At 39.2% G+C, this 24,078-nt stretch overlaps 1 protein-coding gene and 1 long non-coding RNA gene across 3 annotated transcripts in view; one reads left to right on the top strand and one right to left on the bottom strand.

The window, feature by feature from the left end:
- The window catches only part of LOC118361526 (uncharacterized), a 39,534-nt gene extending 16,945 nt beyond the window's left edge, over nucleotides 1–22,589 (top strand). The window contains exons 4-5 of one of the 2 annotated variants that reach the window (XR_004821010.1): nucleotides 17,078–17,136; nucleotides 17,990–22,589. This is a non-coding gene — a long non-coding RNA (uncharacterized LOC118361526). Of the gene's footprint in view, nucleotides 1–17,077 lie in introns of both variants that reach the window. The other variant, XR_004821009.2, reaches the window with a different exon arrangement.
- On the bottom strand, nucleotides 8,037–12,729 carry LOC118361525 (homeobox protein engrailed-2a-like). Its single transcript, XM_035741535.2, has 2 exons — nucleotides 11,901–12,729; nucleotides 8,037–10,030 (listed from the first exon to the last, which is right to left on the bottom strand). Exons 1-2 carry the CDS (start codon nucleotides 12,382–12,384, stop codon nucleotides 9,711–9,713), a joined length of 804 nt encoding a protein of 267 aa, XP_035597428.1. The 5' UTR covers nucleotides 12,385–12,729; the 3' UTR covers nucleotides 8,037–9,710.
- Nucleotides 22,590–24,078: the final 1,489 nt, after the last annotated feature.

Genomic DNA, 24,078 nt, shown 5'->3' with positions numbered 1-24,078 from the left:
GCATGATTGACTCAGCATAGCAGATGATCTACATGGGAGCATTTCTTCTGGATTTTCAGTATTTTACAGTTGGGACATCAAATTTCGTAAAGTTTTCAGTAAGTAATCTTTGAAATATTTTTTGAGATAAATGCATTATTTTGGTTATGTGTAAAATAACCCAACATATTTTATTCCAGTATTTGAGTAATTTGTGAAGTTTTTCAAACATTTTATGTACTAAGTAATACAGGGTAATAGAATGTAAAAAAAAGCTTCTTAATAGAATCAAAGCCATTGCATTGTTTTTGTGCAAATTGACTCTGAAAAGCAGTGTAACTATAGCTTGTGTGGAATATTGCAAGGCACCTTCTATTCTTATATTGAGGGACATAAATTGCTGTATCATGTCAAGAGATATCCATTTGGTTTGTTGACAGTTCTAACAGTTTAGCCACCCACTTGAGTCTATGACAACAGAATTGATCAAATCTTGTCAAATAATTAAGTTATTACAATATATTTATTGATTCAATGTATAATAGAACTGTTAATAAATGGTCAATAACACGTGTCTACGTAGTTTGTCTACTTCTGTTGTTCCTTGATAAAAAATAAAGAAATCTGCGGCACTTGCGTATTTAGGCCTACTATTCACGTTTTTCCAGTATCCAAGAAGGAAAACTCATTGTATTGTTAGTACATTTTAGTGATTTCATATACTCTCTTATCCAGAGTGAATTACAGTACTGGTTCCCCGGTGGGAATCGAACCCAAAACCCTGGCGTTGCAAGCGCCATGCTCTATCAACTGAATCACACGGGACACACATCGTACCGTTATTTTCTTTTTAGTTTGTGATGACCAGTGCCTATTCACTAGCACACATCCAGCTGCAGGAAACGGTGGTTGTTGTTCCTGTGGACCACTGGGTGTAGTGATTCTTCCATCATGGCCGCCGCTGCCACCCCGCCCTCACGTCTGCCACTCAGCAGTAAAATGGCAGCATGCAGTGGGTGAGACAAGAGAGTGATGCGCTCAACACTCCTATGTGGCTGCTGTGGTACACTCCACTGAACCATAACCCTTTGCATTCACCACACCGAGCTTAGGGGCTCTCTATACGTCTTTAGGTGGTTTTATTAAACTGTTCAAACACGGTGATGTACGAGGGCGAGTTATTATATGAGTGTGTGCGTAGGGAAATAATTATTGCATAGGACAGCACAGGTAGAAGGTGCTACTAATACAGATGATGGGTAGCCTAGCCTACCACCATTTTCTCTGTGACTGTAGCCACAGGAATGGTCGACAGTGCAAGCCGTTCAGAGATTGTCAGTGATAGAATTGATGTCGATTCGCCATGGTAATGTGTGGCAGACCACACACTAGAAGTATAAGGATCTGGATTGGCGAGTAGTGTTATTTGCAAAAAGCTCTTTACAGTGGCAGTTTTTGCATTTGTCTAGCAAGTAACTAAGTAACTAGGAACAGTGGGCAAAACTGGTTGAAATTAGGTATTTAAAACCAGTTTTGCTCACTGGGATACAGTAAACGGTACATCATGCAGTGAGGCTTATCTGTGTGCATTGCTATGTTTTTTTTTTGTTTATCAGCAGTTATCAAATGAGAGATGGAGCCAAAATCTAATGCCCAATTCCACCAGCTCCTCTACTGAGCATAGAGAAGTATTTATGGTGATCTATGCTTCATCTACCAGTCAATGTACACAGTAAAAGGGCAAACAGGGATTTAGTTGCATAATCATATCTTATTCCTCTTGCGTAACACGGCTGCGCTGTTTTTCTGCAGTATCATGTCTCCAATGATGCTTCGCGTCACCATAGAACACTGCGTCATTTGTTTCTTCCAGAATTGTACTGTACTCAGAAGTAGAATCTGTTTCTGTGGCATAGGAAGGGCATTGTGGGGTCTGAAACATGGTAACCCTTACATTTGGGTCAAATGGGTGAATATATTAGAACTTTGGTTTATTGTGGTGATTATATGCCATTGGTGCCGAATGTTGTTTTACAGAATACGATAACAAACCCCATTTGCAGTACTCTTTATCTGTTTGCTTCTGCCCCAGCAACTTTGAATGTAGCCTAATTCAGAGATCATTCTTTACAATCTGTCGATAAACCCCAATTTTGTACTTTTCCTGATAAATGAATCGTTGTGATGCGGTATACAGCGCTTTGCCATCCTATCTACGCACAACACATAAGAAAAAAACAGATTGGGTCATACAAAACAGTGGTCAAATTAGGCACCCCTGGTAAATAAGGTAATCTCATTGGTTCACAATGTATATTTGTGTCTTTTTTATTGTTGTTCTGTGTGAGAGGAGGGGGTGGCTGTGGTGTGCACCACGAAAAAGATGTCATGCTGAGGACGGGTTTCTGCACTGATGTTTTTGGTGTGATGTAGCGGCGGCTCTCTCACTGTGTCTCTGTTGCCCATGATGCGTAACCATAGAGAGTGATTGACAGCATGGTCCCTACACAGCAAAGGGGGCCTGAGGTGAGTAGGATGTACCCTTGGCCCTGCCTGTCTGGCTGCCTTTGTTTCTCCCGGCAACACGGATACATATTACAAAGGACAGATATTATGGCTGTGGATGTCTGCATCAAGCCAAAAATGTTAGACAAATTCTGGTTTTTGGGGGTATAGAAAAATAAGAAAAATGAGAATGGTCAGGGTTAAAATGAATGATGTTAATATGGTATGGACTATGAGAATCCTGAACCTCTCTCGTTGCTTATTCCACGGCTTGGCCATATGAGAGATTGCTCATGACAGTACAGTATAGAAGAAAAATCATGTGCTGACTCCCATTTCCAATGTTTCTAATTTGCATGATGTTTCAGTCAGTGTTCCCAAAATGGTGGGTCAGACCCGCTCACGTGCCAGCGACCAATTCTTACTAGGGAATGTTGCTTGTGGGGTCCTGAAAAAAATATTGAATGTCTGGAATTCACAGCAAAAAAAGTTTGGGAACTGTTGTCGTGTTGCCGACCGAGTTCAACGTTTAGATTTCCACTGTGTTGAAAACTGCACCATGACCCAGTCAGTCTGTACTAATCACAATTGAGGTTTATTGGTCAATTCCAAATGATAGACTATTAGGTTTAGACATGTCTGAGGTGTAATGAAAAATCGTACAGTGGAATGATCAACCTTTCACACTCTTCAGTTCCTAATCTGTAATGTAAGTGAAATGTGAATGTGCTATTCTATTCTAGAAACCTTGACATGAAATTTAAAAATAAATCCCCTACACTGCTATTTTATTTCACTGCAGTCTTTATAAACATTTAACAGGAAGTTTTGATGTGGGCCGTTATGTCATATGTGGACTTAGAATTCACTTTCGGCATTTTAAGAAAAGTGTTTGTTCATGAAAATGAAGGAATTGAGAGGAATTGGAGCTAATGCTTTATTGATGTTATGCCTTAGAGTTGATTGAGTTGGAGTTTGAGTGAATCTGAATATAAGTCATATTTCATGAAGTTGAGTTACTGCAATGTACCACAACCCTGTCAATTCGAAAACGTAACCACCAGCACTACTTGATGATTGATTATTTTCATGCAATGTTACACCATCAGCCAAACTTCAAATTTGTAAGAATCCGCTAAAGTGATGCTCTACCATGAATTCATGTTATGAATGGTCTTTTTCACATTCATATTATCGTATGGACTTTTGCCAGAGCTTAAGTCAATTTCACTTCAGTTCTTGTCAGTTCAGGGAATTCAGTTTTAGAATAGACATCTGCATAGATAATTTGAGACCATTTTCTCTGATCCCTACTTTTTTAATGAATCACCAACAATATCGTAGCATGGTGTTACTTTGTTTTTTTTTGAGAATGAATCAAATCATCCATAAATTGAAATGAATTATATTTGGTATGCATCAATCAATCAGCAACATTATTTAATTGGTTAGTTTAGTCCAGGAAGTGTTTTCAACAAGTTTGTAGATTCTTTAAAAAAATGTTTTAAGAAAAAACTGCCTCCTAGGTGAGAGGATGGGTAGGGTGACCTACAACAGAAAGGGACATTGTATATCCTACATGGTTATAACAGCCTAATGGAAGTGGGAAAGTCCCTAAAAACGTCTAGCATTACGATGAAAATGATCCCGTGCCTCTTTTTTCAAGGGGTCACTCAAACGCAGTGTGTGAAATGAGAGTTGTCTTCTGTGTGTCTTCTTAGAATGCATCCGCTTCTCATTGTCTGCCCAGTCAACTTCTGCAGGCCCCAGTGCCCTGAGTCTCATACATGAGAGATCAAGGGTTACCAAGGTGCTATTGAGAGAGAGAAGGGCTCAATACCAGAGGGAACAAACTGCACCACAAAATACTCATTTCCTTTGCATGTTAGGTGCCCTGGTGGGGATTCAGACAGGGTCACTGACACAACTGCTGGAGTTGCTGTTTGTCTCATCATTGTTCTTAATGAAAACGGACCCAGCTCTGTGTGTGTGCGTGTGTGTGTGCACGCGCGTGTGTAGCTTGATAATGCATTGTGGTGGTTATCCAAGTTGGACCTGACTATGGTCAAGCAGTGCCAGACAGAAGTACCTAATTTAGAAAGGTAAGAGGTTCATCTGTCCACTCGGGTTCTCCCCACAAAGTCCAGTCACTGAGCTCTGGCATTAACTTGTATTCTAACAAGATTAAAATATATTTGTCCTGGGGATTAGCACAGTTAGGTGCCCTTTTGCCTTCTTTTTGCAGTGGTGCGGTGACAGTGGGCTTTGATCTGTGTTGCATGGCAAGGGTCCTGGCTTGGGCCTGGCCATTCGAGTGCCTAGTGTGAAATTGGCCTGATGTCATCCCCGTTCTCCACCTTTTACATCTTTCACCAGTTTTAATTATGTTTCCGCCACAAAGCCCGGGCACCTCGGAGCAGATTCCACTCGGGCTATAGGAAGCATTTAGAAACTATGGTTAAATGTCACAGTAGGGGAGGGGGAGGGCATAGCAGGATGGGTTCCTTTGTAGAAGAGGTAGACAAGGGGCATTAATACTTTTCTGTTCTTTTTTCTTATTCTCGCTCTCTTTCTCTATCTCTCTGCCACCTAACTGCCCGTTGGCAGTGAACTTTTGAAAAGTCCTGTGAACTTTCAAAGCGATGACTTCTATTCTCCTTTAAAAAATTGATTTTTTAAATTAAGGAAACATTTTAAGGCCCATGTGTATGTTCGTACAGAAGTTGCTCACTCTTTCAGTTAACTAACCATTCATCGCAATGGTAACCAATAATGTTTTCTTTGGATAGCTAGCTCTTAAAATGTTACCTACGAAACCCCAATGTATTGTATCATGCATTATAACTCTGGTACAGTTCTCAAGTAAAACCACTATGGTTTCTAAACCGTCTTTCATGGTTTCCTTGAAACCTTATACAACAAGCAACGATTTTAGGGCATAGCAGTTTGTTATTTATTTGAAGAGTGATGGGGTTTTGATGTTGGGTTTGAAACTTGGGAACTTTTTATGGGAGGTTCCCATCGAAATGTTGCATAAAAAGGTGCAGGAGAGAGTGTGTGTGTGAGAGAGAGAGGGGGGGGGGAACAGAGAGAGGAAGAAAGACGGGGGAGTGAGTTTGGGTGAGAAAGTACTGTGTGTAGAGAATGGGTTACTGTGGGCTGTGGGGAATTAGCCACCTGCAGCCATGACAGGAGGCTTTGACCTTCATTGGTTTCTCGCTCTCGCTCTCTCTCTCTCTCTCCATCTCTCTCTCTGTCTTTTATTCTTTCTCCTTCCCTTTCCCGCCTGGTCACAGAACCACAGACTCCTTTCAGAAGCAGTAAGGACTGACCGTGCGCGAGTGAGACACTGGCCTTTCTCCCATCATGCCAGTCAATGACTGTTATAGGCGTTGTGTTCAAAGACTAGCGGCACAAGTATGGAAATACAGAGAAAGCATTGTAAAAATAAAAAATAGGAGGAAAAAAAAGTTAAATGCCTGGAAACGGTCACCGTCCACCACTTTGCCTGCTGCATGTTCTTTTGTTTTGAAACTTTTGCTAACTTTTTTTTCGGTTGTGTATGGATCAGAGCGAAGGTATCCATCCACAGACTCAGATTATGTTGGCCCGCGATTTGAATAACAAATTTTGTTTTTATTTACACTGACTTGTCACAGTTTGCTGAATGTTCTCTTTCAGATAAACATTCTCTACACAGTTTGTAAGATATGGAATTATACAACTGCCATAAAATGTTTACAAGAAAACAATCCAAAAAGCACAAAGGAAGCTTTCCCACTGGGCACACACTGGTTGAATCAACCTTGTTTCCTCATCCTTTCAATGGAATGATGTTGAACCAACGTGGAATAGACATTGAGTTGACGTCTGTGCCCAGTGGGTTAGAATTTCTTTATTTGTTTTGCAAGCTATATGCTTTGGGTAATTCATAGAATATCTGGATGTAAAAAAAAAAAAAAAAAAAAAATCATTTTTTTTTTAGATTTGATCAATATCAATATTTTGGGGTCGAGGATGACATGAAAAAAAAAACGATCCCCCAACGGTCCAAATGGAGGAATAGTCCAGCTGTTTTGGTTATATTCTGACGATTTGACTGATTTAAGTCATAGGCTAGCTCATTTTCAGTACACATCCGTGTGATTTAAGGCCCATCTGAGTAGTATATGGGTTAATATGGAAATTTGGCAAGATTTGTCTCTGTTTGTCTTAGACCTTGAGAAAAGATATCCAATACATTTGATGTGTCTTTATTTTGTTCTATTTATGGGTAATGTTGTGATTATTCTAATCACAATAGAAGTGAAGAAGTACTCAAATGTGATGTGTTTTAAATTAGTATGTTTGTGTCACCTGTATTGACAAACCTATGTGATTACAACTCAAACCTCTGGGAACGTAAAGATATTGGATGAAATGAACTTTTTTCACAATTTTTCATGAGAAAACATAAGACCTACTTGGAACTTACACTGAGTGTACAAAACATTACGAACAACTTCCTAATATTGAGTTGCACCCCCTTTTTGCCCTCAGAACAGTCTCAATTCATCGGGGCCTGGACTCTACAAGGTGTCGAAAGCGTTCCACAGGGATGCTGGCCCATGTTGACTCCAATGCTTTCCACAGTTGTGTCATGTTGGCTGGATGACCTTTTGGTAGTGGAAGAATCTTGATACACACGACAATCTGTTGAGTGTATAAAACCCAGCAGCGTTGCAGTTCTTGACACACTAAACCGGTGCACCTGGCACCTATATCATACCCTGTTCAAAAGCTCTTGAATCGTTTGTCATGGCCATTCACCCTCTGAATGGCACACATACACAATCCATGTCTCAATTGTGTCAAGGTTTAAAAATCCTTCTTTAACCTGTCTCCTCCCCTTCATCTACACTGATTTGAAGTGGATTTAACAGGTGGCCAATATGGGATCATAGCTTTCACCTGGATTCACCTGGTCAGTCTATATCATGAAAGGGGAAGGTATTCCTAATGTTTTGAACCAGCAAAGGTTGACATTTACGCATTCAGCTTTGTGGTGATATTTCTATTTTATTGTAGGCCTTGTGTCACATGAAACCAATATTTATTTAGTCATTATTTATTTGTATTTATGTAGTAGTCTTATTGGTAAGGTAACTGTAACGTCAATGGTCTTCAGAAGGGAGTGTCATTTTGGGTGTTACACCAAATAATAGGGCACGGCTCATTTACCTTTCTGGGCTGGACCTAAACACTCAGGGGTAGTAATAGTACCAACACATGGTGGACACTTTCAAATCATGTATATATACTTTTTTTGTTGCATTTTGTCATTGACCTTTTTGGTCGAAAGGTTATTACAAATTCCTCTTTGGTCAGCGTTGTGGCCAAACCAGTGACATCATCCACAGGGATCCACTCCTATTTTGGCAATGGAGGATCACATTTTCTTTCCGATCTTTCTGTGTTTACATAGAAATGCCCATGTCTCATAGACGTTCAATTATCCTTGACTGTGGATTATAGAAAAAGGATGATGCTAGATACGTTTTTTAAGTGTATCTTCGAGGTTTATTGACTTTTCTTTTCCAGTTTTTCATGAGGCAGTTAATTACACAATTAATACATACATGAAAGTTATGTACATTATACCAAAGAATATGTTGAACATAAAATAAAAATAGCATTGTATAATAATACAACTCCGTGTTGTAATTTCATTTAAACATATTCATCTATAGATAGATATTCGCTGATGAGGAAATTCAATATGTCACACCAGCAGTTTTCATGAAGGCAATAATCTTGAATCAAATAGTCTGCATTTTGAAGTAATACTGCTTCTCTGATTCGGCACAGTTCTGTCTCATAAAAAAGTTCTCGCTTGAACTTTAAGGCAAAGTGTGTTCAGTTTGGTGGATTGTAATTCAAACACACTTTTTGCAGATACACAACAAAACAATTCAAAAGGCAAAAGTCCACAATTTGGTATGGATAGTCTAAAACTTAGCTTGATCATACTCTTGTCGACAAAGACAGAAGTTTATAAACACAGTTATTTGCCCAAGTACAACAAATTGCAGCTTTCATGCAAAGGCCCCATAAACCATTTTCAAAGAGATGTTATTGCAGGATAAACAAGCAGTGTAAATACCTCAGAAATCTACTCTAAAGCAACACCGTTCATTGGATAGATTTTATGCCCCTCAATATAATATATATAAATACACATATGAAATCCTTTCAACAACAATAAAAGAGATTTTCAACAATTGTTATACAGTCACTAATGGTTTTGTCTGTTTAAAAAAAAAGATATATATGTATATTAAATAAACATGTATATAGAGAAATAACTCCATGGGACGTATAGTTGACAGCCTACATCAGATACCTTGTGCCTACTTTTGATCAAGTAGGCCTATAATTACTCTCAGCCAAGAGTGTGTTAAAGGTTTTGTCATCATTGTCACTATGCCACAGAGTTGTCTCCCACGTTATAGGCAGCATTGAAATCATTCAAAGCAATTTGCTACAAGAGATGATTTATATTGCTCTTCAAAAACGATTTATAGAGGCCTTGGTACACTGATATAACACAGAACACGCACAATGTTTCATGGAAATGAACTTGGCTTAGATGTAGTTATGAGACAAAACTACATTTGTGTCCTACGTATTAGCAATGCGTGTATTATGTTTGCTAACCAAAACATTGCTACCCAATCACTTCTGTGGTTATATAAATTTTCCAAAAATAGTATTAAAATCCATCTACTTTTCAATTAAGTCTGCACATCACTGACACTCAAAAACCTTGCTATGTCCTTTTTACACTAAACCTCAATAAAACCATAATAACCATGGGAATAAAATATCTTGTCAGCAAATGTATTAAGATTCACAGTTGCCTGGATGCAGCAGAAAATATTCTTTGGACTTAAGCAGGTTGTTTTTCACATCACTGACAGATCTCAACGTCAAGTGCCAGATAAAAGCGCTATAATGTAAAAAATGACAATGAAAGTGTATAACAAGCATTTATACTTTTCCTGGAAGAAAAACGACACACGTTACAGGAGATTGAAAACGTACCTTTTTACAACATATTTTTATAGACATGATATTGCAGAAATATCTATATATTTATCAATTTATGCTGGTATATTCTATACACTGGCCCTTTATTCGATGAAATTATTGCATTGTAAATATACTGATCTTTATCTCGCTCGAAATCAATCGCTGTCTGATTTATCATCTTTTGACGTCGTAGCATGATTGTACAGTCCCTGTGCCATCAGGTGCAAGGCTAGGGTGTTTTTTGCGCCGGTGGCCTTCTTGATTTTTGCCCTTTTGTTCTGGAACCAGATTTTGATTTGAGATTCGTTAAGGCCGAGTTCTTGCGCCAGGGACTGTCGCCTTTGTTCGGTCAGATACCGGTTCGTTTGAAACTCGGTTTTTAGTCTTTGTAGCTGTTCCGCTGAAAAGGCCGTCCTTGGTCGCTTGTCCTCTTTCCTGGCGGTGGTTTTCTTCTTTGGTTTTCGAGATCTCGGTCCTGTGTTTTAGAAAAAATGTTATTATTAGCCAAAACCAATCGAAATATGAAATGTGAAAGCTTGGTGTAGCCTATAGGATATACATGTTCCAGTTACTACAACTGTGTACATGAATTAATTAATTAATTTAGGCCCTACTTAATTATTATTACACTGTATGCCAAGTGTCGTGCAATCGTAGAAAAAAGGGTTCCAAAAGGGTTTAGGAGAACCCTTTTTGGTTCCAGGTACAACCAAAAAGGGTTCTTCAAAGGGTTTTCCTACGGGGACAGCCCCCTTTAAAGTTTTAGATAGACCCTTTTTTCTAAGAATTTGAGTGTTCGTTTCAATGCATACCATTCCATATTACACAAGAGTTGTCAATATAGTGAGGAATAAAGATGAATATTGATAACGTAACCGTAGTTCCGCACTTCTTTACGTAGAACAATGCATTGGAAGATATGTAGAGGGTAGGTAGGCCTATACCGTTGGGGCATGTCGGTTCCGTAGTTTGTTATGGTCATTGGAGGATATGCTGAGTAGGCCTGAAATATATCAACACAACTGGACCTCCCATCTCAACTGCAACTTACTAAATAATATAAAATATGTATTTTTCGTAAACAATTGTTTATATTTAACTCTTCATTTTATATACAGTTCGGCTAATAGTCTAGGCTTGACGATGTCTAGTGGAATACATTGGCTTATATCGTAGCCTATAGGTTACTGAATTCGGTCTTTGGCTGTTGTTAATTACTTTTCCAAGTTTGCCCTTTGGTGGGTAAACATGATGGGTTGTAATTGAGTAGTAAGAAATCGTCAGGCGAAACTATTTGATAAAAAAAAAAGTGGTGACGTCTGTTTGGGCAAGTAGGCCTGGATGACTATCAAAGAGATTATTCAATACATTTGGAGCTCGCTGGAGATGATAAACCAACGTACGACGTTTTAAGATATGCAGCCCATGGGGATACCATCGAATAGTAGTCTAGTTCATGCGATCCACGTTACATAATGCATGAGAACATTGTGTACAATACGAATTTTTAGAAATGAACGAAAATGCATTCGAATATTTGAGTTTTTACACAAGTAGAATATAGAATAATGAAGTAAATGTTCATGTTTTGTGTGCTAAATATGCTAAATATTTAGAGACCCTGCCAACTCCGTTGTGAAATCTCATGCATAAACAAAAAGAGTGGATTTGCACGACAGAATTGTCGAGGAAAAATACCCTATAAAGTCCTTTAACCTATTGTATTTTTTTCTTCATAATTCTTTGAAAGACTTGGTGATATGTGCGCCGATGTTTATAGTAACCTATACTCGTAGGCTAACCTAGTATTACATTGGCTATGATCTAGCTAGCCCAAAGCAATAGCCATCGCAATGACGGTATCATATTCGTATTATGGCATTATAATTGAAATACTCGTGAAAAATACAACATTGTATGAGGCTATTCCAAAATTCGAAAAATTACTATTTATCCCGCACACTATAGGCTTTTAACATTAATGTGTAGACTTCCAATACCCCTGCGTTTGAACATTTCAGGTTTAAAGCAATGCAAGATGCTATTTTGAGCGGCTTGTTTTGTCGTGAAATTATGCCAGTATTCAAACTCGTGGCAATTCTTTAGCGTTCTAGAATATTGATAGGCTATCGGCTCTTGTGATTTTATTATTAGTATTGTGTTTCCACCGATACACTTTGAAGATTTTGCAAGGTTAGAATCTTATATTTAGCATTTTTTTCTGATCTTAAAACAGGCGAACACTATTTGCCCTCCTTTCCTGGAAGAACTCGGTCAAGGTGTTTGAGGTCAACGGGCCGGTGTATTTCAGGTTACAAAGACGAGGGAAAATAATCCTAGCCTACCTGATGAGGGCCTGTCCGAGTATCTGGTGCAGTACACCCAAGCTGGCCAGAGCATAGGCGGTTTGGATGGTGTAATTGAGCTGGCTTGAGAACTATCCGAGTCCGAGCTTAGGCACTGATCTCCATTCTCCCCCCGGGGTTTCAGGGGCTCTTCGGTCGCTATTTCTGCCTTCTTGGCCACGCCGCCTGGATGAGGAGTGGAAGTTCCCTCCGTTGGCACAGTACTCCCCACTTGCTCCGCTCTTGGAACAGCTGGGCTATGGTTCTCTCTGGTAGCGTGACTACTTTCGTCATGATTTATGTTATCTTCTTTTTTCCGCCCAAAGTCCGGCCGTAAGATATTATCGATGAAGAAATTGGTGACTCGGTGCGGGATCTGCTGCAGGTTGCCCGGCGCTTGTAATAGAGGGAGTATCACTCTGTTTGACTCGTCCGCCGACCCTTGGCGCACCGCATCTCTGTTGCTATGATCATTTTCTTCCATACTGATACACTTTCCAGTTTTCTTTCCTTAACCCCTTTATTGCTCTCCCGCACCGAAATGAGCGCAATCCACTTCTGTGGGAGGCGGAGCTTTTCAAATGTTTGAATAAAGGTTTTAAAAAAGAAAAAAGAAAGTCAAATCTTGTTGAGTGTACTGGACACCATGCAACCCTTTGCGATAGTGCCCACAGAGAAAAACATAGTTTTGGTCATATATTCCCAAACGTGGCTATCCTATATTATTGCACTGGATAGACACCATTTGTCATTTGCCCATCCAATTTGGTACTATCCGTTTTCAGTCTATCCAATACAAGCGCTTCAATTACTAAACTAAGGGTAAATAAAGAGGCTTCTGATCCTGAAATACACTCACTGGAGTTTTGTTCTTATTTTCAATACGAGCCCCCAAGTGACGTTGCAGCGGTTATCCTAGACACGTGCCTTAAACCAATAGACTGTGAGAATGTTTACCACGTGACAGTGACTCGTGAATAATCGACAAAACGCCCAATCTCGTCTTCTTAAAGGAAAGGCGTTAAGGAATAAAACGACATACCTACACTACATTTCTCTTCTGTTTGATTGACTATTATATTGGTGAATTTGTGTTGTAGTTGGAGGTTAGTGTTTTCCATTCATGCGTAATGCATGCTTAATCTGGAAATGGTCAAACGCCTTTCCATAAAAAATAATTATATTGATATAGACTAAAAATGTAATTGTAAGATTGGGCAAAATATGGAGAGTCGGTTAATAGCCTGCTGTGTGACATTCGCATGTTATAACTATTTTGTTTCGGGCATGTAACTTGTAGCCACGTATCGAAGCAGTAACCAACTACTATGGTACATTAGGGATAGCCTCTGCAACCAAAATTGGGTGGGGGATACCGGAGTCTGTATGGCTCGCATTGAAGCAGTGTTTGGGGTTTTTACATTTAGGGTTTTTAACTCGGTGCGTTTTTTTATTTGGGACATTGTGTACCTCTTATACTTTATGGAGCTTTTCATTCTGAGGAGTTATTTGTGATATTTAATATTGCGGATTTGTGTCGCATGCATCATGACATTGACAGGGCATTGACCATCCCGAGTTTCTAAAGCCCCACCATTAATGGTCAATTCATGCAATCTCTTAGCCAGTAATGCAATCTGGAAATCCTTTTCGTGTCTTCATGTGCTCTTTCATGATAATATAAAGGTTCAAAGCAAAAATGGGTCGCTAGCCCTTTAAAAAAATATGTTATGCAAACAAACTGTTGTGTTCACGGTGCACATGATATAGAGTCCCGCCAAAGACAAATTTGGGAAAAACTTTACTGACCAACTCCTTGGCTGTTTTCACTCAAATCAGGATTCAGAGCGTGCCTTGCCGTAGTGGCGAGAGATAAATTGCTATTTGATCTGAAACGTTATGTTGGCGACGTAGTGGGTAAAACGACACATGAGTGAGTGATGACCCTTGGATGATTAATTCTTGTATTTAGCATTGGACCCATAGTGTTTGTCAAATTTAGGTTAAAAAAAACTGAATTGTGGAACTGTTTTTTCAACCTCTTCTGGACCAGTGATGTAAATTATTGTCACAGTAATGGTAACGTGTCTAATTTCTAATTATTTGTAGCTAGGTAGCATATACATTTTAAACTTGTGGCATTTCACAATTAAGCGGAAAAAGGTATATTATATATATTTCCACTCAGTCTCCACAAAACGAAATGTCATTATTATTGGTCAACTCGTGCGTCGAACGTTCATGGACGGTGGAAAAACGAAGAGTTTTTAGAGAGGACGGTAGAATATTAATTTTAGAATGACAGTACCTCTTTAGTGTACTAAGACCCTATAATTAGGCCACAACTTTTTAGGCATTGTCCTGCGGTAAATGACCTAGCCTTTCACTGTTTCAAAAAACAGTTGGCTGATTGTGCCCTATTATGTGTGCGAACTATTATCTTATTTCTATTGTTTGCACTTTATGTACACGTTTAAAATGAAAGTGTGCCAGCTCTACAGATAATGCATATCAAATAGGCCTACACATTTTCTTCTACATTGTGTAGTTTTATTGGCTCATGCAAAATGGCCAAATCATGTGAGCCTCGCATAGGACTACTTGGTCAATAGCCTGGTGGTTTCTGTTAATAAATTCCTACATTTCAACCATAGAGCGATCTCCATACGTCATCCATTTTCTAGCAGTGCCTGTCTGACAATAGCCTATATGGTTGGGAGCGGCAGCGGTCCATGAACCATGCACAACCACCATGCAGTGTCCATCTTATCTCTCCAGCTGATGGAGTGAAAGTTCTGAGTAAAGGTTGTAATTAGATAGGCCACTCTCATGCTGTGATTGTTTCTCACTTGTGAGGGAGTCCCAGATTATCCCGAGCACTAATAAATGAACAGGAGACAATGGCGGCCAGACAGGCCCGCTACCCCCTCCGCCTTCTCGCTGCTCTCGCTGTCAGCCACAGCAAAACAGGGCTGGCGTGGAGGAAACCTCACGATTTCAAGTCAAGAGTCATACAGACCAGACCACAGCCAATTATAAATAGGGTACTTCAATAGGCCTATATGGTGTTATTAAAAATTGAATAAATGTAGTTTTATGCGTTTTGTTTTGCAAGCTCTTATAGACCGCATAGTCCTATTGGCCTATACATGTCAACATTGAAGGGCTACATTGGTTGTTTTTGATTGATTATATTGGACAGTATGGCATCGTATATCCCTTAATTGGTAGACTTCGTCTGTTTGTGGTGTGTCACCCTGCACCCGGTTAACAGACTTTCCTTAAAATGTTGACATAGGTTACCTCACATTTTCTTTCTACCTTTCCACCTTGCAACCTATACGGACGGGTGCACATATTCCGTTACTTGGGTTATGTTGCCTAAAAGTTAGTTGAAATGAACTCCCCAAAAATGTTAGGCTACATTTGATGTCTTGTTATTTTATAATTCCCAACATCGTTTCGTGACTATCGTTTTTTCTTGTAAAGAATGTTTACTAATTCAGTGTGGATGCGGGGATGCGTGTAGCCTATAGATCGTTTGTATTAAATGCATGGCTGAAATATACGTAATACATTTTTTTATGTAACCTTTATTTAACTAGTCAAGTCAGTTAAGAACACATATTTATTTACAATGACGGCCTACCCCGGCTAAACCCTAACCCAGACGACGCCGCCCTATGGGACTCCCAATCACGGCCGGTTGTGATACAGCCTGGAATCGAACCAGGGTATGTTGTGACGCCTCTAGCACTGAGATGCAATGCCTCAGACCGCTTCGCCACTCGGGATCCCAGATAGGCCTATAACATGATAACAAGCGTGCATTTGGCCACAGCCCTCTTAGCAGAGTCTGTACCTATCTCTGCAATATGCCCTCGTATGCATTTACGCATTGTACATATAATTTCGTTTTACGATTGAGATCGTAACCCATCTCTCGTAGCCTATGGTAGGCATACATGAGCTGTATCGGTTAGCCTTGTGTCGGTTTGGCAATAACGCCCCCTTTAAAAAGTAGTGAGATTCGTAAAGGGGTATGCCACATTGACATTTGTATTATACCTGAATGTGACATCATTCTGGTTATCATGTTTTGTTGTTGTTTGTGTTGTGCACATTGCATATAGCGTATTAGTCTGCTGGTGGTCAATGCCGCAACACGAGAGCTCACACCTGGTTTGCAAACGGTATTTGATTTACTAAAGATTTCTTGGGTATTCGCACGTCCGCACCAGTCTAATCCCCCCAGACAAAACATCGCGCCCTGACAGCAACCCTATACCTTTCCTTGAATGGACACTGGCCCGACGAAGGAAATCAGATATTTACTCAAAGCAGTCTATTTTCAACGAATTCCAAGGGATTTATTCTTTAAAACACCCATTGCAATAGTTAGCAAAAAAGAACGATGGTAATCGGCAAAGCAAAAGCCAGTGCATGTCAATTATGCCTCTTATGGGTATAGTAGGCTTTATGCCTTCATGCGTTCCGTAACCTGATAAATCTAGGCCACTTTTTCCTAAGCGGAGCCTCTTTAAACACTTCCAATTAAAAGTGTGTCACTCATAACAACAATTGAGTCGGTGTATTGTATATTAACACAAAATAACAGGTTATTATGAACATTAAAATGTAGCTGTATCCTAACCAATTTAGTTAAAATCGTAAAGAAATGTTGCTTATGTAAATTATATTAGCTAATAACTCATTTATGGTTATGTAAAATGGATGTTTTGCATTTATATATTCATGTGCTCCTTCAGGGAAGGTGGAAATATTGATAACCCTTAAGGCCATGCATGCATACAACCCAAACCTGTCACTTTTCTACAGAGCTGCTGTGTGCCTGCTAAATGACTAATAAAATGTTATGCAAATGTTTATTGTAGACTAGCCTATGGCCAACATGAACCGATAATTAACGATTCACTGAATTCAGTCCAAGACTGTCTACTTTGGAAGATGCGGTGGCCCAAAAAAATCGGTGTTGATACATTTCATATGAACTACCAATTCTGCATACATTATGTGTCTGCGTATACAAATGCGTGCGTTTTTCAGATACTTTTTTAAAATTGACATTGGTTAGGTTTGGCCTACGTGTGCGTATGCATGTACTGCAAACCATCCTGAGTACCTAACCCTATTTTTCCTGTTTTTCTTTTGCCTAGGATTTTCTGAGACGTCACAAGAAGTTACTGCCATGGATCGAGAACCTCAACTACAAAAGGTGACGATGCACAGGGAAAGATTTGTGAATGGAAGCTAGATCATAGATCACATGGGCTGTGAGACCGTTGCAGTGGTGTAAAGTACTTAAGTAAAACTACTTTAAAGTACTTAAAGTAAAGTACTACCTAAAAGTACTACTTTACTATTTATATTTTTGCCAACTTTTACTTTTACTTCACTACATTCCTAAAGAAAATAATGTACTTTTTATCCAAACATTTTCCCTGACACCCAAAAGTACTCGTAACATTTTGACAGGAAAATGGTCAAATTTACACACTTATCAAGAGAACATCCCTGGTCATCCCTACTGCCTCTTATCTGGTGGATTCACTAAACACAAATGCTTCATTTGTACGTTTTGTCAGAGTGTTGGAGTGTGCCCCTGGCTATCCATCCCCCCAAAATAACCGTGCTGTCTGTCTGGTTTGCTTAATATAAGGAATTTGAAATGGTTTATACTTTTACTTTTGATACTTAAGTATATTTAAAACCAAATACTTTTAGACTTTTACTCAAGTGGGATTTTACTTGGCGACTCACTTTTACTTGAGTCATTTTCTATTAAGGTATCTTTACTTTTACTGAAGTATGATATTTGAATACTTTTTCCACCACTGGACGGTTGCAGATGTGGATTATTCGCCACCCTCCCTCTCCCTCTCCTACCCCGGTCACCGTTCCTCCCTATGAATGGGGTCGCTAAGATATCAGCTCTGTCACCGGGGTCGGCCCAAAGCCGCCAACTTCCGGTGCCCTTTAAAACCGGAAAGCACGCCTCGCTATTTGAATAATCTGTATAATTTCTGTGGTTTGTTTCGGTGAGAGCTGTTTTTTCTTCTTCATCCTAGGTCACTCAAGAACAGAACAGTAATATCACAGTCAAATCCACACGCCATCAATCCTTCCCTAAAACATCCCCGTCTTTGTTTTAGCATATTCTTAGTAGCCTAACTGAGTTTTTCCAGATTTCTATGAAATATGACCTATAATTAATTACAACATGAGTGAAATAGTTTTCCTTCCATTTAAAAAAAAAAATTAAGTATGCAGGTTTCATGTGTTTGAATGGTGTGGGCATACCCTACCACAACAACAGAATGATTTGGGCATATAAGGCTACCCTGTCATGAAAAATATTTAATGCGAGCAGATTGCTGATTGAGCAGCTCAGCCAATGAGCAACATGAGCCGTCATGTTCTATGAGGAAGCATTTTTTAAACGTCTGTTTGAGATATTACAGGTTAGCGTTTTTCGTGGTGGATCTTGTTCTGGAGGCAGCTCTGCAGTGTGGTTACTAGCAGGCCCAACCACAAAGTAATACGATCACATTTTAAACCTAAAGTACACTGCTAACCCTAATGCCTAACCATAACCTGAAATTATGACCAAAAAGTGAAATTCTGTTTCTTGCATTTTTACAATATTGCCAATGTTGACTTTGCTGCTTGCCCATCTAGCGGGAATCGCTCAGTTCTGCCTCAAGGACAAGACTCATCCCAATAAACGTCAACCTGCGCTTGAGATACATGTTTATCTGTGGTGATGTTTTTAAAGTGTGTTTTTTTCTTCTTCAATTTATGGTTTGGTCACAAAAACTAGTATAGGACGAGTCAACAACATTATTTGGATATGAGTTCACAAAATTGTAACTTTTAAAAGTGAGATTTTCATGGGACAGTTTACTTTAACTCAAAGTTATTCAAAGGTGGAGTGTAGCCTGTGTGACGGGACCAGAGGTTATAGCATATATTAAAGCTCCAAAATCCAGCTTCGATTCTATACCCTATTGTGTAGCCTAAATTGTTAGAAGGGTGTCCCGTCCCCGTCCATTGTTTTAGGATAAATGTTTCCTCAAGCACACGGACCGCGTCACCGTCGGGGTCGTGTCAACCGAATGGAGATCATTTATAGGTTCAATAACTCTTAATCCGTCTGATCGCCCTGGTGTAGATAAGCCTCATTTGAATTGGGATTGTTCTGGAATCTTTTCGGATTTCAGCATAGTGGTCCTAATTGAGTTTACCGCAGCCTTGACTGCTGCATACCCCGAACACAATTAAGGTCTTGCTCAGATAAAAGCTAACTGAATGCCAGTCCCGTCTAGAAAGAATGCACTTTTTCAACAGTATATTCGTTAGACGTTTATCTCTTTGGGGAAGATGATGTGTAATGAAGCGTTATAATGGCGTATAGCCTATACATCAAACTATAAACCGCAATGCTATATTGACTGATGCGATCAACGCAAGTTTTATTTCATTTTTAAATTCTTCTTTACATATTTTAAAGATGTTTTTTGAGTTTAAGATGCAAACAATTTTGGGGGTAAGCAATTTCTAGCTTTGGTAAAATCAGTGTCCTCTATTTAAAGTTTAGAGCCACAAGAAACACAATAAGTATGGTGGTAATATGGCCCATATTTGAAACTTAATTCCTTCCTTAGCTGAAGTAGGCCCAAGGCTATCCTAAAAAGTGCCATGGATGTAGGTCTAAAAGCAATGCTGTGCTAGGCCTATATGTTAAGGGGGACATGTTGCTAACAGCTTTGCTTCCTTCACTGTCCGACTGCCACATACTGGTTTCGAACCAGTGATCCTCTGCTTCGCATCGCATTGACAACGTTCCAACGGGTTGAGCCGCCCAGAAGGTACCAATTAGACGGTTCCATCCGCAATATTTGTGGAGTGAGCTTAAAGTACATTCTTAACTCTGTTACACATGCCCCTCTTCCATAAGATGAATGTAAAACTGCGATCACACGCATTTTTCTTTAATTGGTGGTGAATGTTTTTCGCTGTCAATCAATACTCAACGCAAAGACAACATGCTTGTAATATATATATATATATTTTGCAAAAGCATCAGGCTATGATTTCAGGTCTAATTTGATATTTTTCTAATGTGGTCAGAAATCCTGTTAAAGTGTGTTCCAAAAGAATACAGAAGGCTGTGCTGTCATTGTCATATGCGTTTATATTTATGACAATTGAACCAATAACTTATAATAATTATTTCTAAAATAAATTGAGCTTATTTCAGTATGAACAGTGTTGTATTCAATCGAGGTATATCATACCACAAATATGCCTATGTGTACAAATATAGGATTACATTGACTAATTTAAGTTTTAATGTCAGGGTCAAATGCAGATAACACTTTACATCTTTAGTCTATTGTGTTTTTCGAGTATATATAAAACTTATATAACACTTAATAGTTTGAGTTCCACTCATAGCCTTTAAGGAAACTTTGTATGGGCCATAAATGTCTGGTGGTAAAAAGTAGTCAACCAGTCTACAGTGTAGCCTAATGGAAAGGTTTAGGATTCGCTTGAGTGCTATGTAAGTTTACTTTTAGTAACATTTGACTAAATTGCTATAATTTTTCCAATATTTTTTAAATTCAAGATTTATTGGATTTCATATTGTAGGCCGATTTCACCATCACTCTTGGAGCCTTGCCATGTTGACGTTTGCATTCTCCAATGGTAACATATAGTCTTCCTCGCCATGTTGCTGAACACCAAAGCTCGCCTACGCTCCTACACACATCTACGTTTATACAGCCGGACAGCCAGACGTTTCACGTGTCACGACGTCTTACTTGTGACAGTAAAGAATAAACGACACGTGGTGGCTTTAGACTCTGTCATATAGAACAAATATCATGCAAGGGGACGGGACACTTTATGAACTTGGTTAATGGCAATTGGCACTGAACATTTGCTCACTAATAAAACCACGTCGAGCGGAACAATATACCCGTGTAAATGTAAACATGCTGAAAGATCGACTGCACACAAGTCCAATATCAATAAAGTAGAGGTATTTTAGGTTACCTGTTTCAACTTCTATAACTTCTATGGCGGGCTACCGCCCACGCATATGGCCCTAGAATCCTTGCCTGTTATACTGCAGTAACCCAGATGCCTTGCGCGTTTTAGATGATCGAAATGCCTCGTACACCTGTCCAAGGGGGTCTGCAATTGATTACAAGGGACCACGACAAGTGGACAGCTGGGGAAGCACTTGTTACTCAAAAGCCACTTCCACAAGACTATTGACTCAATGTATTGGTAACTGCAACTGCTTAAAGTTGGTAAAATGGTGTAAAAAGTTGTAATTTTGTAAAGTAATTAGGCCTAAAGTATGCATAAAGGATTTGCGTAAACCATTTATCATAGGTTATCGATAATGGTTATGCTAAAAGTTATTGGCAACTATCGAATATGTATGTACACCGAGAGTTCGGCTATAGGCTGTTTTGCACCCGACTTGGCCATTCGACGTCATAGGTATTAAAACGTTGCCATAGTAACTCCAACACATCAACAATAAAACACTGATGTTTTTTAATATTTCCACTAGAGATATATTTTTGCTCCAAGCTCAGGTATAGCCTTATACATTTATATAGGCCTAAACTCAAATGAATTAATTAGCCTAAAGCAAGTGTAAACGTTAATGTAACAGCACTGTGGAATCAGAAAATGAAAATAGTACAAAGGGACAATTTTGTCCTAACCTTATTAGTGCGTCCTCGTCTGTTTTGGACAAGCACTCTCTCATCGAATGTCTCATCCAGTCACAAATGTGAGTGGCCAGTTGCGATATGCTTTTAAGTCCAGCTTACTTGAACTTAGGAAAGAGGTCAGTCGTTATGAGAGGCTATTCGAACCCCCTTCTTGTGTGGCATCATGCCCCTGCACTGTCCCCAGTTTTAACTGACCGAAATAGTGCTGCAGGATCTCATGAAAGCACATTGCTCGATGACGCACCTTTCACCCCTCTCTCCACCCGAATTGTTTTTACCCCCAACGGTGAAATGTGGTGATGGTGACTTTTACATCGACAGGTGTTTCTTCGTAAATGACCTCAGTTCACAACGATGTTTCATTACACTGGTGTCAGAGGTGAGATTATTATTATTGTCTGATTTATAACTCTTGAGTGACTTTAAAGATGATTTTCGTGATAATAATATATGCCTAATCCGTCTGATTTTGCAGGTGATAAACTCGGTAGCATATACTAATCTTGAATTTGACATGTGTTGCATATGTTAATACCATATGTCACACTTTAAACGAACTATAACTCAAAAAGCTTTACAGGGCTTAACTTTACAGGGCGTAACTTCTTAAGAGCACAACATACATACAAATAATACACGTTGACCTAAATTGTTTCTAAGAAATTCATGAAAAGGTAGAGATGGGATTGGAAGTTAGTTGCCAAAAATAAACCATTGTGAAGGTTTTGTTACTAACACAATCGGTGCTGAAGTAATTCTGAAACTTGTAGAAACGTTTTAGTGGTGTTTTTCACTCGAGTGAGATTTCTAATCCATTACACATGGCCAATAAATTATTACCTAACTTTCTGTACTGGTGCATGCTTTCCGAGCGTGTGTTCGTTAAATCACTGACCAATAAAGTATCACTCAATTATGAATCCATATCTTGTCCTTTTTTGTTGTAAATTTATTTTGTACATTTCTTATTTGTTTGGAGCGTGGAAGCCCTATGACATGATAATTGTGTTTGCACTTTTTTGGGGGGTGAATGATATTTAATGCCTTTTGTGGATGATATTTACATTAATATCATTGTCTGAGCATCGATCATTCAAAACCCTGCAACGAAAAGGCGCACATTGATGAATTCTATTTACCAAATGCAGCGCCACGTTTCAACGTCATTAGGTTGTAATATGCTGGGCCGGTTTACCAGACGCTAATCCGCACAGTAATATGTAGCACTGTGCATATATTCAGAAATTGAATGTGAGCTTGTGTTGTAATATGACATGTGTGTGTGCTTGGTGTTTCATTTGCACTGGAAAGGATTTGTTTGGATGAGATGCATCATGTGGCATCACCTGAGGTTTTATAATGTCAACGCGTGATTGTCCAGTAGCGGGAAGAGAAAACGTCAGAAGCAGCATACAGCATATGGGATAATCGGCAGATCAGGCAAAGAAAGCCCCTCATCTCCATTTATGCATGTTTTCTTTCCTATTCCAATTGTAAGGGATATGTTGAGTTAAAATACATGGTAGATATTTACAATTCTATTCTATTCACTTCAATCACTGCCTTTCTTGTGGCATATTCTTACATATTTGTATGGTCACAGCACTTGCTTGAGGGTTCCACTTAATTATAAAGTAGTTATATACACTGAGTGTACAAAACATTGGGAACACTTGCTCTTTCCATGACATAGACTGACCAGGTGAATCCAGGTGAAAGCTATGATCCCTTATTGATGTAATCTATTAAATAAACTTCAATCAGTGTAGCCGAAGTGGAGGAGACAGGTTTAAGAATTTTTTTTAAGCCTTGAGACAATTGAGACATGGCTTGTGTATGTGTGCCATTCAGAGGGTGAATGGGAAAGACAAACGATTTAACTGCCTTTGAACTGGGTACGGTAGTAAGTGCCAGGCGCACCGGTTTGAGTGTGTCAAGAACTTCAAAGCTGCTGGGTTTTTCACACTCAACAGTTTCCCATGTGTATCAAGATTGGTCCACCACCCAAAGGACATCCAGCCAACTTGACACAAATTTGGGAAGCATTGGCGTCATCATCAGCCCGCATCCCTGTGGAACGCTTCGACACTTCGTAGAGTCCCGGCCCTGAAGAATTGTGGCTGTTCTGAAGGCAAAAGGGGGTGCAACTCAATATTAGGAATGTGGTCCTGATGTTTTGGACACTCAGTGTATTCATCATACTTTAAATGATTAGATGTTAATTTTCTGCTTATACCATGGTATATTTTCAGATGTTTTACTTTTTTAGTTCTATTAGCTCTGCTGTTGTGATATTGCAACCAGACGTTTATACTGTAGGTGCAGTATTATACTGAATTGGCCTCCACACTGGTCTATTCAAGTTCTCAGGGTCATTGACCACCATAAGTCAACTACAACAC

The sequence above is a fragment of the Oncorhynchus keta genome, chromosome 28 (genome assembly GCF_023373465.1).
Source record: "Oncorhynchus keta strain PuntledgeMale-10-30-2019 chromosome 28, Oket_V2, whole genome shotgun sequence".
In the NCBI taxonomy this organism is placed as follows: Eukaryota; Metazoa; Chordata; class Actinopteri; order Salmoniformes; family Salmonidae; genus Oncorhynchus; species Oncorhynchus keta.
This window is presented reverse-complemented; position numbering and strand designations above follow the sequence as displayed.